At 47.7% G+C, this 17,322-nt stretch overlaps 1 protein-coding gene across 1 annotated transcript in view; it reads right to left on the bottom strand.

The window, feature by feature from the left end:
* The window catches only part of LOC119396240 (uncharacterized), a 170,067-nt gene extending 160,531 nt beyond the window's left edge, over window positions 1-9,536 (bottom strand). Inside the window, exon 1 of the mRNA XM_037663364.2 lies at window positions 8,935-9,536. Coding sequence (XP_037519292.1) covers window positions 8,935-9,010 — 76 coding nt within the window. The 5' untranslated portion in view covers window positions 9,011-9,536. The remainder of the gene's footprint in view (window positions 1-8,934) is intronic.
* Window positions 9,537-17,322: the final 7,786 nt, after the last annotated feature.

Below are 17,322 nucleotides of genomic sequence, written 5' to 3'. Positions count from 1 at the left end.
GGCCACGGTGGCCACATTTTGACGAAGGCGGAATGCAAGAACAAACCTTTGTGTACCTAGGTTTTGGTGCACGTTAAAAATTACAGGTGGCTAAAACCCCGTTTTTACCGCGTGCCCCATAACTATATCTTTATCTTGATAGGCGCCCTGCCACGGTGGTCTAGTGGTTATGGCGCTCGACTGCTGACCCGAAGGTCGCGGGATCGAATCCCGGCCGCAGCGGCTGCATTTTCGATGGAGGCGAAAATGTTTGAGGCCCGTGTACTTAGATTTAGGTGCACGTTAAAGAACCCCAGGTGGTCGAAATTTCCGGAGCCCTCCACTACGGCGTCTCTCATAATCATATCGTGGGACGTTAAACCCCAGATATTATTATTATTATTATCTTGATAGGCAATATAGGTTACGAAAATGTATGACCGACTTCACAGAGCTTTCCATGTTCATGCAATCATTAGTGATTCTATTAGCAATTAAGAGAGAGCTGCGATTATCATGAAGGGAGAAAGAGAATAATTTTAATATTGTTGGTTACAATCATCTGCATAAATCTGCATATCCAGTTTGTTTCCTCTCTTGTTTACCGAGGCAGCGTATATATAATGTTCAATCAGTCGTCGGCCTGCAACGGATGCTGGCTTACGTACGAGTCAACGCGGTACGCCGCGAACGCCGGCGCTTGTGCAATCTGCGGTTGACCGTGTGATTGACTCCGGGGTAACGTGATAGGCGGTTAACGGCATTCGCTGCTTCGGAGTATCGACGCGTCAGATTGGCTTAAGTGGTAGTCGCGCTGCGCTTCGAATGATATGCGCGCGCAGCTAACGGCCGTGTTCGCGAATTCACACGCAGACGCGCACGGTGCCCGTATAAAGGACGGCGCGCATGCGCAGTCGGGACTCTGGCAGCTGCGGTCGTCCTGTTCGCACGGTCCTCTACTTAGTCACGCACTTTAAGAAACAATTGCATGCACGACCGCAGCGGCATTTATGGAATAACGATGGCTCGAAACATTAGGGTGGCAGATTCTGAGGAACGGGTTCGAACCTGTTCTACAATCTCGGCCTCTTCTGCAAGGGCATAAATGTGCTAACGATATCGACCGGACAACCACCACAAAGTCTCCTGCTGGTTACACAAACAAACCTGAAGAATGCGGCTACTAAGTAGAACATCATCATTAGCCTATGCTTCTGTCCGCTGCAGGGACGAATGCTTTCCCCACCGACCTAATTTACCCTGTCTCACGTCCACCGCGGTGGAACAGTGATATACGGCGCTCGGCTGCTGAGCCTAAGGTCGCGGGTTCGATCCCCGCCGTGGCGGTCGCGTTCCGATGGAGGCGAAACGCTAGAGGTCCGCGTACTGTGCGATGTCAGTGCACATTAAGGAACACCAGATGGCCTCATAATCATATCGTGGTATTCGCACGTAAACCCCCTCCCCCAAGTTATTATTAGTGATACGAGGCGTCAATGAATACACCATAAGCAGATGGAAACGGTACCCACTCCGAAATACTTGACTAGCCTGTTGTCCGCTGGCTGTATCAGAGCTGCTAACTGATGCTAGACAACCGCTGACCGAGATGTCAGACCCTTATAAATCTGCCGGACGTGTCACATTTTCCTTTGTCGCTATGATCTGGGGAAAGAAAAAAAAAGAGAAAAAAAAACCACTGTATAGTGCAGCACCGACGGCCATCCCGCTGAGAACGCACTCGCCGAAAGGCCGAGTGCGGTGTTGACAACCGTGAGATAGCGATACGTTGTCTTATGTGGAACCCCGCCGATTCATAACAGGAAGTACATACGTCATCGGAGCGCAAGCTCCGCACGTACGTATAAAGAAACATGGGTACACGAAGCAGTATACCCACAACAATAAAGAAGAAGGAATGGGAGGGGGGGGGGGGGAATAAGTAACACGATACCAGCGCAAAAAGGACCCGTGTACATAGACTAAGACGCACGCACAAGCATAGCATTTTCAAGATGGAACGTGAGCAAGATTCAGAGCGACAAGGTTGTCCTTTATGATCGTTTTTCGGGGAAATACATACACGGCTGAGGGGTCATAACAGTTCGCGTGTAGGGCGGCCCAAATATGTCTCGCAGCGTGGTGGCTGGCTGGCCGACCACACACCTAGCGTCGTGTCGTTTTTTGGTTCTTTCCTTGTACACAGGACACTTTTTCTGTGGGAAAACACGCGATTTATCTAGCTCGCTGCGACCCTCGCCCGGGATGTTTTCAAGTGGTGACACAAACGCGTGCCCAAATACGGCGATTTCTCGCGCGCTCTGGTAACTCTGATTGGAAAGTTGTTGTAGTAGCGACGAACTTAAGGAATGCCTGCTCTATTATCAATTGTTGAACGTCAGCTCGTACGCAGTCGAAGCTGCTAATTATTCATACGAAAGAATGAGGCTCTTGCTGGTTAAACGATAAGCGAGCGCGAAAGTAAGCCGCCTAAGGGCAAAGTATTAAAAAAAATTATAACTTCCAGCGACTAAGGCATGCGTAAGGAAAGTGGACAAGCAGCAATAATAAATGAAGGAACACAGTTATGCGTGTTTTGCACTATAATGCACCTTGTACCGACGTCTTGAGACTCGATGTTTAGTCACACTCTCCCCCCCTACCCCCTGCCCTACCCTCTCCTTTAAGCCCTGATAAGACCCGCCTTCTACCCGACGGCTGCCAAAACGTTTCAGATCCGTACAGTCAATGTATAGAAAGCAAAGCACGTCGAAGAGCAAAGCCCACACTAAAGGAGCGTACGTCAACGCAACCGTGTACAAAGTCCGATGCAGAACACATAGAAGTCACGATAACTCGCGTTCCTTAAACTTCATTTTAACCTTTTTTTTTCGAAAGCCTGCCCTTAGGCATACTAATTGGTGGTGTCAAAAATACACGTGCAAATTCGCTTCGTGTATAAAGTCTAATGATGATCGGTGGTAAGGTCCACGAATCCAGCGGTTGAGGTCGGGTGGTCGGCCAGGCCTGAGGCCCGTTCCACGCAGGTGGCGAAGGCGGCTTAGTTCTAAGGGCAAGTCCACAACAAGTGTATGACAGTCACATCGCGGATTGGGGCTTCGCAAAATGGGCCCGATGTACCATATGGGCCGCGCTAATGCTGCGCCCAAAGGGTTCACAGATGGGGTAAGCGCAACCCCGACACGAAGTCTCCGCAACGTAACCTCCTCTCACTTAATTAATTATATGGTGCCCATGAAATAGATTTATCTTCTACCGTCCCATAATAGTACGTAAACTACCATCCCATAATAGTACGGAGAAGTGTGAACGCATATTACAGAATGGCTTCTATGAACAACTTCGCATATGCTTCCGAAAAAGGAAAAAAAATTTTTTTTTTTGGGGGGGGGGGGGGGGGGGGGTATATGAAAAGGGCCCATTTAGAATGAACAGTGGAAGTATACAGTCTCCCCTGCACAAATTATTGTAACCGCATAAATTTCAGCTGCTAGATTTAATTACCATATAAGCCACTATCCATAAGATAGTAGTTTTCCGAATGTAAAAAAAATAATCCGAAGGTATAATAATGCCTACTAAACTGCGTTTTAAAAGACGCGCTTCTTTAAGAAGCAGTCAGCTTGTGTACATAAATACTTCGCGCAACACGATCGAGCTCTGCTGACATTTATAGACTTTTTTTTCGTGCATGTTTTGCTTATTTTTGTCCCAGCTTTTTTTCTTACTTTCCTATTTGCTTTCCCTTTCTCTCCTCCTATCTTCCTTTCCTCTATCTCTTCCTTATTTCCCAAAGAGCAGGCAGGTGTTGTGTCCCTCTAGGTGACAGTTGTCAGCCTGCTCTCTCCCTATGCCCTCTGCGTCCTTGTCTATTTGTGTACCCATATCAAATAGTAATAAATAATAACACCAGTCAGAGAATAAGGCGTTCCTTCACCTTACATGTAGAGGTCGTAGAAGTGCTCTATCAGTTACCTTCAATACACAGCTTCCTGAACAGCAATATATACTGGATACTCGCTAAAAAAGATAAAGAAGAAGAAGAAGAAACGATGGAGAAACTCATCAGGGCTACAGAGACACGCCCCACTGTCGCGGACTGCTAAATTTGGGCGAGAAAAAACCGAGCTCCAACATTATCGTGTTCACCATAGCGCATCATTCATTACCCGTTCGCGCAGCCTGCCCTTGCTTGCAGCGCAATTTCGCGCACGCGACAAGCGATGAATTCTCGCCCAACGTCGCGACTAATAACGGGTCCTCGAGAGAAGCTCGCCACCGTTGGCCTGGAACGGGACGTTGCCTCTCCAAGATGCGATCTGTAGTTTGTACCCTGTACAGAAGCGACATGGAAGCTTCGGCGTGGTCGGCCATGCGTGTTGGACGACAAGAAACAAGCAAACGAAACGAAGGAACCAAAAACGAAAGTCATCCCGGAGCCACATAGCACGTACATATGCGTTTTCAGAACAAGGTCGCGGTCGTGGTTTGCTAGGGCTGGGGGGACCACCATTTCGTTTTGGCTGCCACAAAAGATCAGGAAAAGAGACGTCGTTTGTAATACGCCGAAACCTGGTGGAGATGTAGCATTGTTCGCTGGGCCGCGGGCAATGACTGTGTCGATTGTTCGTCGAAACATCGGCGTTGTATAGTTCAGTACGCACCGTTTTCTCGGCGGGCAAGTTATTTGTCAACCTTGTCTCTGAGTGAATCGCCCGAAAACGCTTTTACCGAAAATTCACGGAGCAGTCAGCCGAAGAAATGAAGAAAGAGGCAATCCCAGCTGTCAGTAGCGCCCTGGCGAAAATACATGCGGATTGTTTGTTTGAACATTTCAGAAATGAAAATAGCAACCTGTTGGGATTTGACTTGCTGGAACAGTACGGTTAAACATACGAAAACGGGAAGGTGGTGGCGTGTCTTTTCATTTTCCTCAACTGCGATTCCTGAACACTTTTCTGGATCAGAGTGAACAAGTGTTGTTCTTGAATAAATTCTGCGGCATCCTGCTTTGAAACCGAATCAAGACACAGTTGAGAAACGAGTGCGGTCTCAAACCAACACGCACGATGCATTTCATCCTAGCTCTACACTAAACGTTCAGCACAGAAATGTTAGCACCATCATGTCTTATAGGGCTGTAAAGGGCACGTACAGATCAGGAAGGAACAAAGCATCTATACACGAGGGAAACAGACAAAAAAGAGTTTCGAAATAAGCCGATTCGATCGAATCGCGCAAAAGGGAAAGAGCGCGTCAGTGCAGGATAAACCACGCGCGTTAACACCGCCCGTACGACACTCGTAGGAAGGAACAGTAAGAAGCGAAATCTGGCGAGCTAATGCCCGAGTCGCGCTCGAAGCGCCGCTTCCTGGTGCATGGCTTTTGTTTCAGCCGCACTTTCGCTTCACGGTCAACGCAAGGACACCTCGCTTCACCTTTGGTTTCTGCGTGTCTTTTTTTTTTTTTTGTTTCTTTCAGGTAGCACGCGTGTTCGAGATTCTATTTTCGCCGGGAACACTTTGTCCGCGAGAAACGCGAACACGCGGGCCTTCGAAGGAGAGGCGAAGGGGTCCCTTCCCGTAGACATGCAAATGGCGCCGCGAGGGTGATTTGCGTGCTACGGACAGCCCGGCGCGTTCGCTGCGTGCTCGAGTCTTAATGAGCGACGAAAGGGAACCGGCGTGGCAGTCACGCTGTTTGTCAAAAGGAATGAAAGAGGGAGAGAGTGCCACACGCAAATACAAAGAAACGACAATAAATGACAGTATGAGAAGGGAAACGGCAACGCAACGTTTGGCGGACCTCGAGAGAACCTGTTGTGTTTGCGAGATTGGATTCTCAGTTAAGATACCACACTGCTCGCGCGCTCATGGAAAAAGCCCAGACGTTGAGGCCTTGCCTTTTTTTTTCTTCTTATTCTTAGGTCTTTCGACCGCGCCCCCGGTGTTTTTATATAGGGATAAAAGCTGCCGCGATTCTGAGATCTATCAGAAAGACCGTGATCCGGAAAGCTTGTGGCTGCCTATAAGTTGGCTGGCGCACGACTGTATGACGCAGCTGTAATACAGTACGTATAAGGTCGGCCGATCGCTCGATTGAACTGACAAAAGGTGCAGTGTGGTCGCTTTACTTCGAGATATTGAGATACCAACGCGCACATAGATCTTTCGTTACATCGTGTAATTAATTACCCTTGACTGCAGTGTGTATCTACGAGTACACGCTATTTTATAACTCTAGCACGGCTTGCGTCAATGAAACAGAATTTCCGATACCATCCTTGTAAACAAACTGAACTTTTCCACGTTTTGTGGGCATGCCCTAAACAATCCATTCGAATGCCCCTATAGCATTTAAACTTGCTACGAGACCCCCCACCTTGAAAAGGCGAGTTATACATTAAACACTGTGGGACTACACGTAAGTTGAGAAGATGGCATAAGGGTTGGACCCAAGACCCTGCTGAAAGCAGGAAATCAGTCATCGTGTCACTTGTTTGTAGCAGGAAATGAGTATTTACAGCCACATTATGTATTGCCCTTGTTTTTAAAGTTTTGTAGCCTGATAAGAATCGACAGTCGTTTTACTCTGCATACAATTCATTGTAGTGAACATTGGAGCAATAACCATTGTGTGGCGGTCGCTCGGCTTCACCTCTGAATTTGTGTACATCATTCTGGTGAGTTACGCCTTAGCACAAGCGCCTGAATATTCTTTCTTACTTTCACACTGGACTTCTTGAAAGTTCTGTGAGAAGGAACATTTTTAAAGTTATGTATATTTATCTAGCACTAATTTCGTATTGCCATTTTGTTGATACCCTACCGTAAAGAGTTCAGTACTTGTAGAAAAATAATGTGCTGTCTCTAATTCATGTGACATCTAAACAACCACACTGTCGGTAAGCGCAGACACTACTATAACACGATGTTTCCGTCTGCCGTTGTTAGCAAGAACTTATTTGACCATATCGTGGCCCCCGATATCCTGTGCGACCCCGCGTGCGCCGCCAGTTCTTGGAGACAACGATCACGTACCACTCAACAGTGCCAGCACGACATGGTCAATGCTTACAACGCGCGAAGGGGTTTTGACAAGACGCGTTAGCAGCTGTGATTTGCAACATGAGCAACCAGTATAATCACTGACTAACATGAGGTTTAGATACAGCTTCTATAGCAGGACGAATCATAACTAGGAAGGAAAGAAAATAACTTTATTGGGTCCTGCAGAACGCGACTGGGTCGCGCACCCGGCTCAGTCCCACGTAGGGACCGGCAAGCCTACCAAATGAAACCATAGGTAACCTTAAATTAAAATATCATAGCTGTTGCCGAAACGTTAGCAATTATCAATAGGCGACGTCTTGATACGTTCCAGTAGACGTGGCAAATCTTTGCATCCAATTGCTTTGCATCCAATCTACACGGACAATCTTTACGCGCAAGTGTAGGCAGCGACCACGAAGGAGTTAGAGAGACGTTTGTAAACAAGTGCTTCGCACTGCGGGCCGCTTTCGCGCGATTTATCTTCAAGGACGCTTCTTTCGCTTCTACAGTACGTGATTTTTTTATGAACAATTTTTTTGTTGTCTCTGTCGAAACGACCACCGCTTCGGCACTGATCTTGCACAGGCATCGCCCTCAGTATGCGGTTCCCCGTGCAAACAAGATACTGAGCCAACGCAGCGCGCTGTTCGCCCGACGGAATTGCGCGCCTGGCGGCAAAGCGCGCTCGGTCGTGCCGGTAGAGTGCGAGTGCCGGGTGATAGCGTACGGGAAAAGTACGATTTGAGCAATAAGTAAGGGGTCGTGGCGTTTGCCGGGAAAAGCGTTGTACACCGTGAACCGGTTACTCGAAGAGTATAGTGCAAGTTTTACGAGGGCCCGATCGGCCGCTAAGGATTGCAATGATCGAGAAGGCGCGTGGAAGAACAGCGCAAGCGTTAACGCCTCTAACGCGTAAACGCAATCTCGTGGTCTGAGACGCACGTACCGTTAAGTTTGTCCTGTGTCTGTCGGTGCTATAGTTTCTATAGCTTGCCACACAGCCGCGCGTTCGGTAGAAGGTGTCGTGCTTACTGTTTTAACGAATTCGACCTCTAGTCATTAAAATTCCCCACTGGTATACTATCGAAATGGGGGATCTGCGAGCTTTGCATGACATTAACTGGAAATAGAAGTTTGTTCACGGCTATTTGAATACTGTGCTCTGTATGCAAATGTTGACCCGTTTGATTTCTGCGGCGTACGTGTTAAAACTGTACGCGTTACTTCGCAGTTAGCGACTTCCGCGACCACTTCCCCGGTACTTTCTCGTCACCTTTCCTCAAGCTGATAAACAAAGCAGGCCTTTCTTTAACGTTGCTATGACAGGATAATTTTCGTTGGCTACGACAAAGCTTCTCGCACTATCGAAACGGCCTATATTTTATGACAGCAAGAAGAGCGGCAGATAGTGTCAGACTTTATTTTTTAACAAATTCAAATTAGCGCAAATGAAGACGGGCACAAAGACGAGGCATTTGACTTCGTTAAGATGCAAGACCAACTTGCCCAACAGTCTGTCCTACTGAATTGTCAGACTTGTTGGCAATCACAAACGTGTCTTCATGAACGAGGAACAGTTTATCCACCGAGCATACTTGTATATGCACCAGTATCGCGTACGGTACTTTCTATTAGGGCGAGTATAACGCAATGTTTCTAGGGTATTTATGGCCGGCCTATAACGAGCACATGACCATCACCAAAGTGTTCGGATATGAAATCATCAAATACTGAGGCGCTTTTTGACATCGAGTACCCTTCATATATGAACGTCAGTGCGCCCGAGCGCACTTGATGCGAGACGTGACAGGAGTTAGCGAACTCGACACACGATAAGAAAATTATCGCGCGAAAATATCGGGCTACAAGCGTGGATACTCACAGCTCAGAAGACAGCAGAGCGCCAAGGCGCAGCCAGCGATCGACATCGTCGCCACTTTAGACGGGGAACCAGGCATCTTTTTCACAGCGTCGGAACAAACTCTTCGGCGTGCTTCTTCCAAGAACGGTATAGCCCGTCACGCACACCGGTCGACGATCAGAAGAGCGCGCACCGAGACAACAAGTCCACCACGACACGGCGGAGAGGAAACAAGATTGACGCCCTTCCTCAAGAGATCGCGTCACTCTTTTGCACCTCGACAGGCCCACCACACAGAAGTTAATCCTCAGTTAGTCGACGCTGACACACACAGAAACACACGCGCACGAGCGAAGAAGACCAACGGGCGCCGATGACGCGGCGTAACGTATGGGGAACGGGACGAACCGCAGGCTCAGTCACGCCTCGCAGCGGAAGACGCTGCTGCGTCGGTGGATGATGCTCTCGCGCGTCGGAGCACGCGGAGCAAGTGGCGGCGTCGACGGATGGATAAGCGGAGAAGGCAGGAGTGGGCGCGCGCGCGAGCGCGGGATTCAGGGAGTGAACGGCGTCAGCTCAGCTGCATCGGACGGGGCGAGTGCACAACTTTCTGTTTCGCCGCGGCGATTTCTATCCGGGCGTCACGTTGGAGCGGCCTACTTTCGCTCGCCCGCCGCTCTCGTCGCTGCCGGACGGCGTAGTCCTGCGCGTACGAGAGAAGGCGTAGTCCCTCCTCTCCATCTATCTCGGATATCCTCACTCTCGCGCCGGACTACTGCCGTTACTCTGGCGCGTCGGTGGATGCGCTGAGTGAGCGCTTGGCGCGAGTGCGAAGCGGTCGAGCGCGAGCGGCACGGAACCAGAAGAGCGGAAGCTGAAGGTGCGACATGGATGCGAATCTCCACGGTGTGATGGTTCGCGATGCGTTGCAGCGATTTCAGATTTGCATCGGAAGCAATCGTCCCTTTCATTCGCTAGTTGCGTTACTCTTCCAAGGTGGGCGAGTGCATGACTACTCTCAGCGGTGCTCAGGCGCCCGTCAAAGCGACCAGTGGCACATTCTCGTTCGCTAAGTGCTGTTACGTGGTAGACGTAAGGAGGTAAAGTTAAACGCTTAAAGAGGTGCCACAGGAGGGAGGCGGGTAATTAAGCGTGTTACAGTTTACGTCTGTGGAGCACTGTCTACTTAAATCTGAGGTCTGTTCACTGAAGGGGGCACATGCGAGCTTTTATGTGTACTTCATTTCGGCATCAAAGGATTTGTCAGATTTAGCCGTCGGAACAGATGGGGAGGTTGGAAGCTATTACATCCTTTCATTTTAGGCTGTACAAGCAGTAAAAAGGCGCTTTTATTTTTTTTTTAATTCTAAAACAATTTCTAGCTACAACAAACACAGAGGGCGTCTTGATTGCCCTGGAAATGCCTTCACCGCACAACTCCAGCCTTCCAGTTTTTCAACTGCAACTGTCGTAAGAAACTTGGAAACGACGCACTGAGCGCTGCTCGTCGAGCGAGGGGATATGACAACGGAAACATTAAAAATCCTGGAAAATAGGAATGATTAATGCATTCTCCATAGGGGAGCCTTGTAAGGAAGCTGACCGAGTGGAAGGTAGGAGAGCTGTGATGTTCAGACGCGAGATTTCAGTCATCTCGGGGTAGACACTTGCTTTCTCACCTCTTAATTGGTCTTTAAAATAGCTTTAAAACTGGGTTCAAATAGCTTTAAAAAACACCGGTCGGGGCAGGTGTATTCAGAAATGACAGTGTATTTACACCAGCTGTTTCGGCGGGCAATAACGGCACTTGAGCGCCGCGAAGTCACGTAGTTTTCTGTGAAACAATAAAAAAATTGCGCGAAAAACTCAGCAGGCCGCCCTGTATATTGTCACTCTCTAGAATGCATCCCCGAACTCTGTGCTAATGTTTCATGAGCAACGATCGCACACTATAACACATGCTCTCTGGTCCGCAGATTCTTCGAGTTGCAAGTTGCAGGCATAGATTCAATGACCTGCTCGTTCTTTCGATACGAGCAGCGCAGCTACAGGCGCTGTGTCAACTTCCTTGATGTAGTAGCGTTTCCTCTTTTAAGGATAACTAAGAGTCAAAGCTAACATGTGACGAGGAACGTGGGTTGTCAGCAGAGCTTTGCAAAAAGGAATAAAGCTACAGTGTAATGCAATGTTGTTGGTAATAACCACGGTGTAAGAAAAATAATACACCGCGGTAATAACGAAACACCACCACAAGTGACAGGCCTGAGATAATATACAATTGAATCTGTGATACGGGCAACGGTTAGAAATTTGTCTACACATACGACTAGGAAGAGACAGATACGTTACGAGGATACCCTGAGGTTATTTCTTATTTAGATGTGCAAGAATGGGACGTCAACGCAGGCTATCCGATAATCATGCATCCGCTGCTCAACTAAATCTGATATTGTTCAATAGCCTTTATAGACACGCTGCTCTGTACAGGTCAATATGCCTACGCCTGCCTACTACTTCTACCAATATAACCGCAGAGACGGAATCAAACATTCACTATTTGAAAAGCCAGTGTGCTTTCTTCACCCTTGATAGATGGTAGAGAAAGTTATTCAAAAAATTATTTCGTTATGATAAAGAGACACAGAAAGAATAGGGGGTATTGAGAATGCCGGCGTTCGCCTGCAGCACATTTTTCTCTCCATGACTGCATATTTTTTTTCCTCTTTCTCTTAGACGCTGGAAATGCATCAGCGGTCACCACTGATTCCAATGAACGTACACGCCTCGCAGACTTCAAATCAACTCCGTACTCTTTGTGCTACAAGCTTCGTAAAGCGGGCGCATATGTTGAAGGCTCGAAGACCGCTTTCAAACAATACCGAAAAGCAGAGGCGGAGCCACAGTCGCACCCACATTTCGATTGCGCCCGCACCGATTTTTTCGGCGCACTTTTCTCTGCGGCTTCGATCGAACACCGAGGTGTCGAGATAGCTTTGTTCCTTTCACCTCTGGCAGTCGCGAAACGCATTACGCGGGCTGCGGAATGAAGCGGAAAATGAGCATGCGTATAGAGTCAACAGTGTGCGTTTTCTACGCAGGCATGCACGCCATCGCCATTGCCTCGAAGAAAGAAAAAAGAAAAAAAGAAACAGCTCGAAAGCCCTGACCTTTCAAAACAGTTGGCAGCTGATGCACGCAACTACGAACTCACATACGTATACGCGCACACACACATGCGCGCAGATGCCGTGTTCCGTGGCAGTCCGCTGCGCGCGTATACCATTGTTAGAGCAAGGTGTGCCACAGGCACTGCCTTACTTGAGCGGACGTGAAAGTTTTTTTTTTTTCCTTTAATAAGCCGACCTCGAAGTGCTCTCAGCGAGTGACGAGTTGATTACGTTATGAACCAGTTTCCGAATACCACCTTTCTTTTTTTTTCTTTTTCTTGTTCGCGTGTTAGAATCCGAACGCTTTGGTGGGTCTCACGTCTTTCTCCGACAGACGGCAACCTTCAGCGGGGGGGCCCTTTTTACCTCTTAATGAGATGCACGAAGAACTCTATTCACTTTAAATGTTTCATTATTCTATAGCTTCATTTCACAGGCGTCAACGCCGGCGAAACCCGCAAGGAATTTCTCTTTGAACACGGGAAATGCGTCGAAAGAAAAGGGCGCTGCACACGTCTTATACGACTAAATGAGACGCGAGGTATGCATGTGGGCTGACCTCGAGTCGTATAATACGTGAGGCTGCGATCTAAATGCATGTCAATCCAAAACTGTAGCATGGCATTAGCATTTCCTTAGTCGAGTGGTGGGCTGCCTTGTGAAGACTCAAATATATCTCCGTCTGTCTCTCTATTTCTCCGACTCTCTCTGTCTGGCGTCGGACGTGCAAAAATGTTACATACAAAAAAAGCAATTTAAGGCTCACTTTACAGAGAAGATGTATACGGGTAGGCGAAAGCAAAACTCGTCCGTCCTATGTACGCAAAAACTCCCAGTGCCGGTATATCCCACAAAAAGTGGGCAAGCCCCACTACCCACCGCTTGTCCACTGAAAATAAAGGAGGGAACATACGGGCGGCAAACATCGATTAGGATTTCTGGACAGACATAACCAATAATTGAGAAAGACTTTATTTAACCACCGGTATTAACCCAGTGATAACAACCGGGGACATACTTACGCTTCAGCTTCGCCGGTTAAACATCTGTACGGAGTGCATGGGCGATTATTTCATTTCTTGTCTCTGTTATTTTTGATTTTCTCAAGTTCACGCTCAGAGATATATAAATTTTCTTTCTCCCACTTGTTTCTGTGGCTGTCGTTAAACCGTGCAGCAAAAAGCCGCTTCACTTAGACAAAAGAATAGGTCAACGTGGAGCAACGTATACAGGAGCAAACGAAAGCCCGAAACGTCACATTGAGCCTCACGACGGGAGATGCTGCGCTGATATTGTCTTCCCGACCAATCGGAACAACCGCGACCCGCAAGAGCAGCGTTAATACATGTATACGCGTGAGGAGTCAATTTGGAGACGATGTCTGAGAGCGAGTATTGGATTACAGTTACGAGACAAAAATAGCGCTTCGGTATACTTCAGTGATAAATGCATAAATATAAAACTGAACATGTATGACATCCATCTGCGAGACAAAAGTAGCGTCAGAGGGCTCCAGCGGCAAGCCCGAAACCTTAAACGTAAGATCCAATTACGAGACGAAAATAGCTTTCAAGAACCTTACTGATTGGGCATAAAACGCGGAACACGGTGCACTTTCGATGAAAACGTATATCCTACATCCATGCCTGCGTACGCTAACGACACAATCACTCGATCGCTTTGTCGAGGTGTTCAATTCACGGGGAATTAAGAAGCCTTCGCTTTCCTCCGCAATGTGCGGAACCTGCGTCCGTCTCTTTCTCCAAATTGAACACATCGTGTGCCAGTAATTTGCGACGCAGTCTAGCTTATGCGATGCTATAAGGCAATGCAATGCTATAAGGAGCTCGGCTCTCTACTTCGCTACCTGCGTCCACATGCGTGGACATGACTTCTTAAGCAAACTACGCAACAGTAAACTGCTCAATGTAATTGAAAACTTGCGCATTCGTCGCCCAGGGTGCACCTTATGCCATGCAACAAGAGTGAGCAGCAAATGGCAACATTAGCGGCTAGTGTGCAAAGAAAAGAAAACGGTGGTAGGTAGATCGTGTAGCGCGCAGCCGCATAGGCCTAACCGCTTAAGGTTTTAAAGTTAATATTCCTTTGGCATACGAAGTAATGTGAACAAAAGTTATGCTGTTGGTCTTTGGGAATCATTTAAAAAATATTTGAAGCGCCGAAAGCCAGAATTCGCATTTATCGGCGGTGTTATTGACATTTTTGCCACTAAACTCCCCGTTTGTGGACACCCATTTTTGCCCTCTGAAAATGCAACTTTCGTCGCAATGTTATTTATTTTTCTATATTGGAACCACTTCAAACAATATTTTGCAAACTGCATTTCTTCTTCAAGAAATGCAAGAAATGCAGAAGCTGCAAATTGCAAACTGCAGTTCGGGAGTGAATATGATAGGCTCTAACGTAGGCTACCTACCCATGTTCTGTTTTTTTATAAATAAATAAATAAATAAATAAATAAATAAATAAATAAATAAATAAATAAATAAATAAATAAATAAATAAATAAATGGCACAGTTTTGCTGTGGCATCGTGTCGTGCGGTCTAAAGCGACACGTTTTCACACAGCGGCGAAATGCGAACGCACACGCGGGCATGAAAGCGCACGTGGGAATTCAAACTGCATCACGGTGCGGCCAACTGAACACACGACCGCAGCCAATAGCTCAACGCGGCAATCACGCGCCATCGTGAAAGGAAAGTTCGCGCGTGAATTTCTAAACGCGCACGAGACGGGTCGAAGGAGTATTTTCGGGATCAAAATCATCAACCATCTTCGATGCCGGGTCATGCGAAGGAATGCGTGCGGGTGGTCTCACAGTATCAGAACGAGAATTTCGTGGCAGAATCTATAGTCTTCAAACGCAGCTATAGATTTATATATAAATACATTAAAGCAAAGAATGAGGCGAACACGAAGTAGCCGAACAAAGAAATAATAAGAAAGGCCATATTTTTATTGCATTTCTCTTTCTACGCGCAATTTTTTTTTAGTCAAATACGTCTTGCTCAAACCTATAAGTATATTTGTAGAAAGGTCAATGGATAGGAACGCGGGCTTTGCTCTGAAAATAGCATCGAGCCGAAGTTACAGCGGAAAGCACGTACTGTCACATACCTCCGCGATACTATTAAGTTCGCCCTCGTCTCGTCATCTAGTATCCGGCTGTTGAATTCTGTGGACCAGCTGGCTGACAAGGTTCATGTGACACACAACACCTGATAGCGCAACAAGAAACGCCGTGCTTAGGCAAGAGTTGAACAAGTAGCTATAAACATTGTACTACACTTCAGTAAAAAGCTAAATGCTAGAGTAGACATGTAAGCCAAAGCAACAAACCCTTTAGAAAAATTGTGCATATTTTATAGTAGAGGTAGCTTTAGAGGCAGCTGAAAAGCAGGCTCACTCACAGACGAATCGGTATATGTAGTCTGTTAATTACTATATAGTAGCAGTTGAAGAAAAACATCCCTTAAAACTTTGTCGACAAGGCTCAGCACTGAGACTACAATACACACATACACACAAAAAAAATAAAGAAACAAGGAAAGCATACACACTGCGTATGTGTATGCTTTTATCAGCCCTTAAAAAAAGCTAAACCTGAGGGCTGACAAATAAACCGGTGGTGGTGGTGTGCGGCGTGACCACCCTTACTGCGCATGCGCATACCCTCTCCACACACCTTCTATCCACTCCTCCTCTCCACTTCCCCTTTCCCCCTCTACACTCCCCCATCTTCACTCTTCCTCTGAAACGCGGGCTAGACATGCCGAAATTCTCTCCTGCGCAACGCCGCGATGAGCGCCAGCGCATGCGCGTCCCCTCCCCCTCTCTCTCCTCTCCTACGCTGCCCCCCTCTCGCATGCCTGTCAACCGCGTTCCCCGCTCACCCTGTGAGAATTAACGGCCAGGCTAGAGGGAAGACAAGAGGCGCGTAGCGTTCCTCTTCGCGTTCCACGACGCGAGGTCGGTAGCATGCCCAACGAACGGTTAGGTTAGGTTAGGTTAGGTTAGGTTCCACGACGCGAGGTCGGTAGCATCCCCAACGAACGCCAACTGAACGCGATCGTGCAAGTGCTCCGGCCTCGCATCGCCTCATGGTCCCCTTTAGAGGGAAATGGTGTAATTTTTTTCTGTGTTGGTATACCACTAAAGGTAAAGACCGCTGCATGGAAGGGCTCCGCCGGCAACTCACATTCCTTGTCATGCCTCGTCGTCTGACAAGCTTTATTCCACCTCAAGGCTTAAAACAATGGACAGAAGTTGACTGCAGAACAACAATCAACGTGAAACACGAACGTTTTGACACCCGAACCAGTCGTTTTCTCCGGAGCACTACTTCGCTTCGAACCCGCCACCTATCGCGCCTCTCGGATTATAACATATCGGATTAAAACAATACCCGGGTATGCACACGTAGGCGTTGTTGCCTCCTTCGCCTTCGCTGGGCACTAGAAGGCCGATCAGCGAAATCACGGTGGGAAACATTCTGTGGCTATCCACACACGTGAGATCAATTTTCTAATGCTTCGAATGCCTCGACTACCGAAAACGGATCAAACAAACAAGTAAACAACAACAAATAATCGAGAGCTTCACGTTGGGAAAATGAAATTGGCCTTACGTACACGCACACAAATCAACATCCGACAATGACAACGGCAGTTGCCTTGAACACACAGCGTAAAGCGGCGAGTCGGCTGCAAAACTTCACGCCCACAAACAAGCGAAAGCGTTTCACTGCCTTGCAATCTTGGAGTTGCACAGCAATTTATGTCACGGTTGCAGTGACAGCCGGGCCGAGGATATAAGCACAACCTGTCCGTCTATGCGAGTGGCGTTGAACTCCGAGGCATTTCGCGCCACCGCGCTTTCAACTATTCGCTGCAATTAGAAAAGCTTGCGTTGGCCTTCGCGTTTACAGCGCCGTTTGAAACGAGTGTAAGGGAACGATTTTTTGCGGTATGTGTCAATGGGATTTCACAAATGCTCTTGCTGCAAGAAGGAGGAGGACAATGAAAAATACATTTCTCCGAGCTTACATAGCTCAAGTAGAGAGAGAGAAATAAACGTTTATTTGTGAAACAGTGTTCCGAGCGAATGCTCGGTATCACCCTAAGGTGGGAGGGCTCCCTAGTCCAGGAACCATCTGGCTTCAACTGCCCTCTTGGCCCTGATGACAAGTTGTCGCTGGTCTTCCAGGTCCTCGAGGCCGA

The sequence above is a fragment of the Rhipicephalus sanguineus genome, chromosome 6 (genome assembly GCF_013339695.2).
Source record: "Rhipicephalus sanguineus isolate Rsan-2018 chromosome 6, BIME_Rsan_1.4, whole genome shotgun sequence".
Taxonomy (NCBI): domain Eukaryota; kingdom Metazoa; phylum Arthropoda; class Arachnida; order Ixodida; family Ixodidae; genus Rhipicephalus; species Rhipicephalus sanguineus.
Note: the sequence above shows the minus strand (reverse complement) of the source record. Positions and strands in the feature narration are given on the sequence as shown.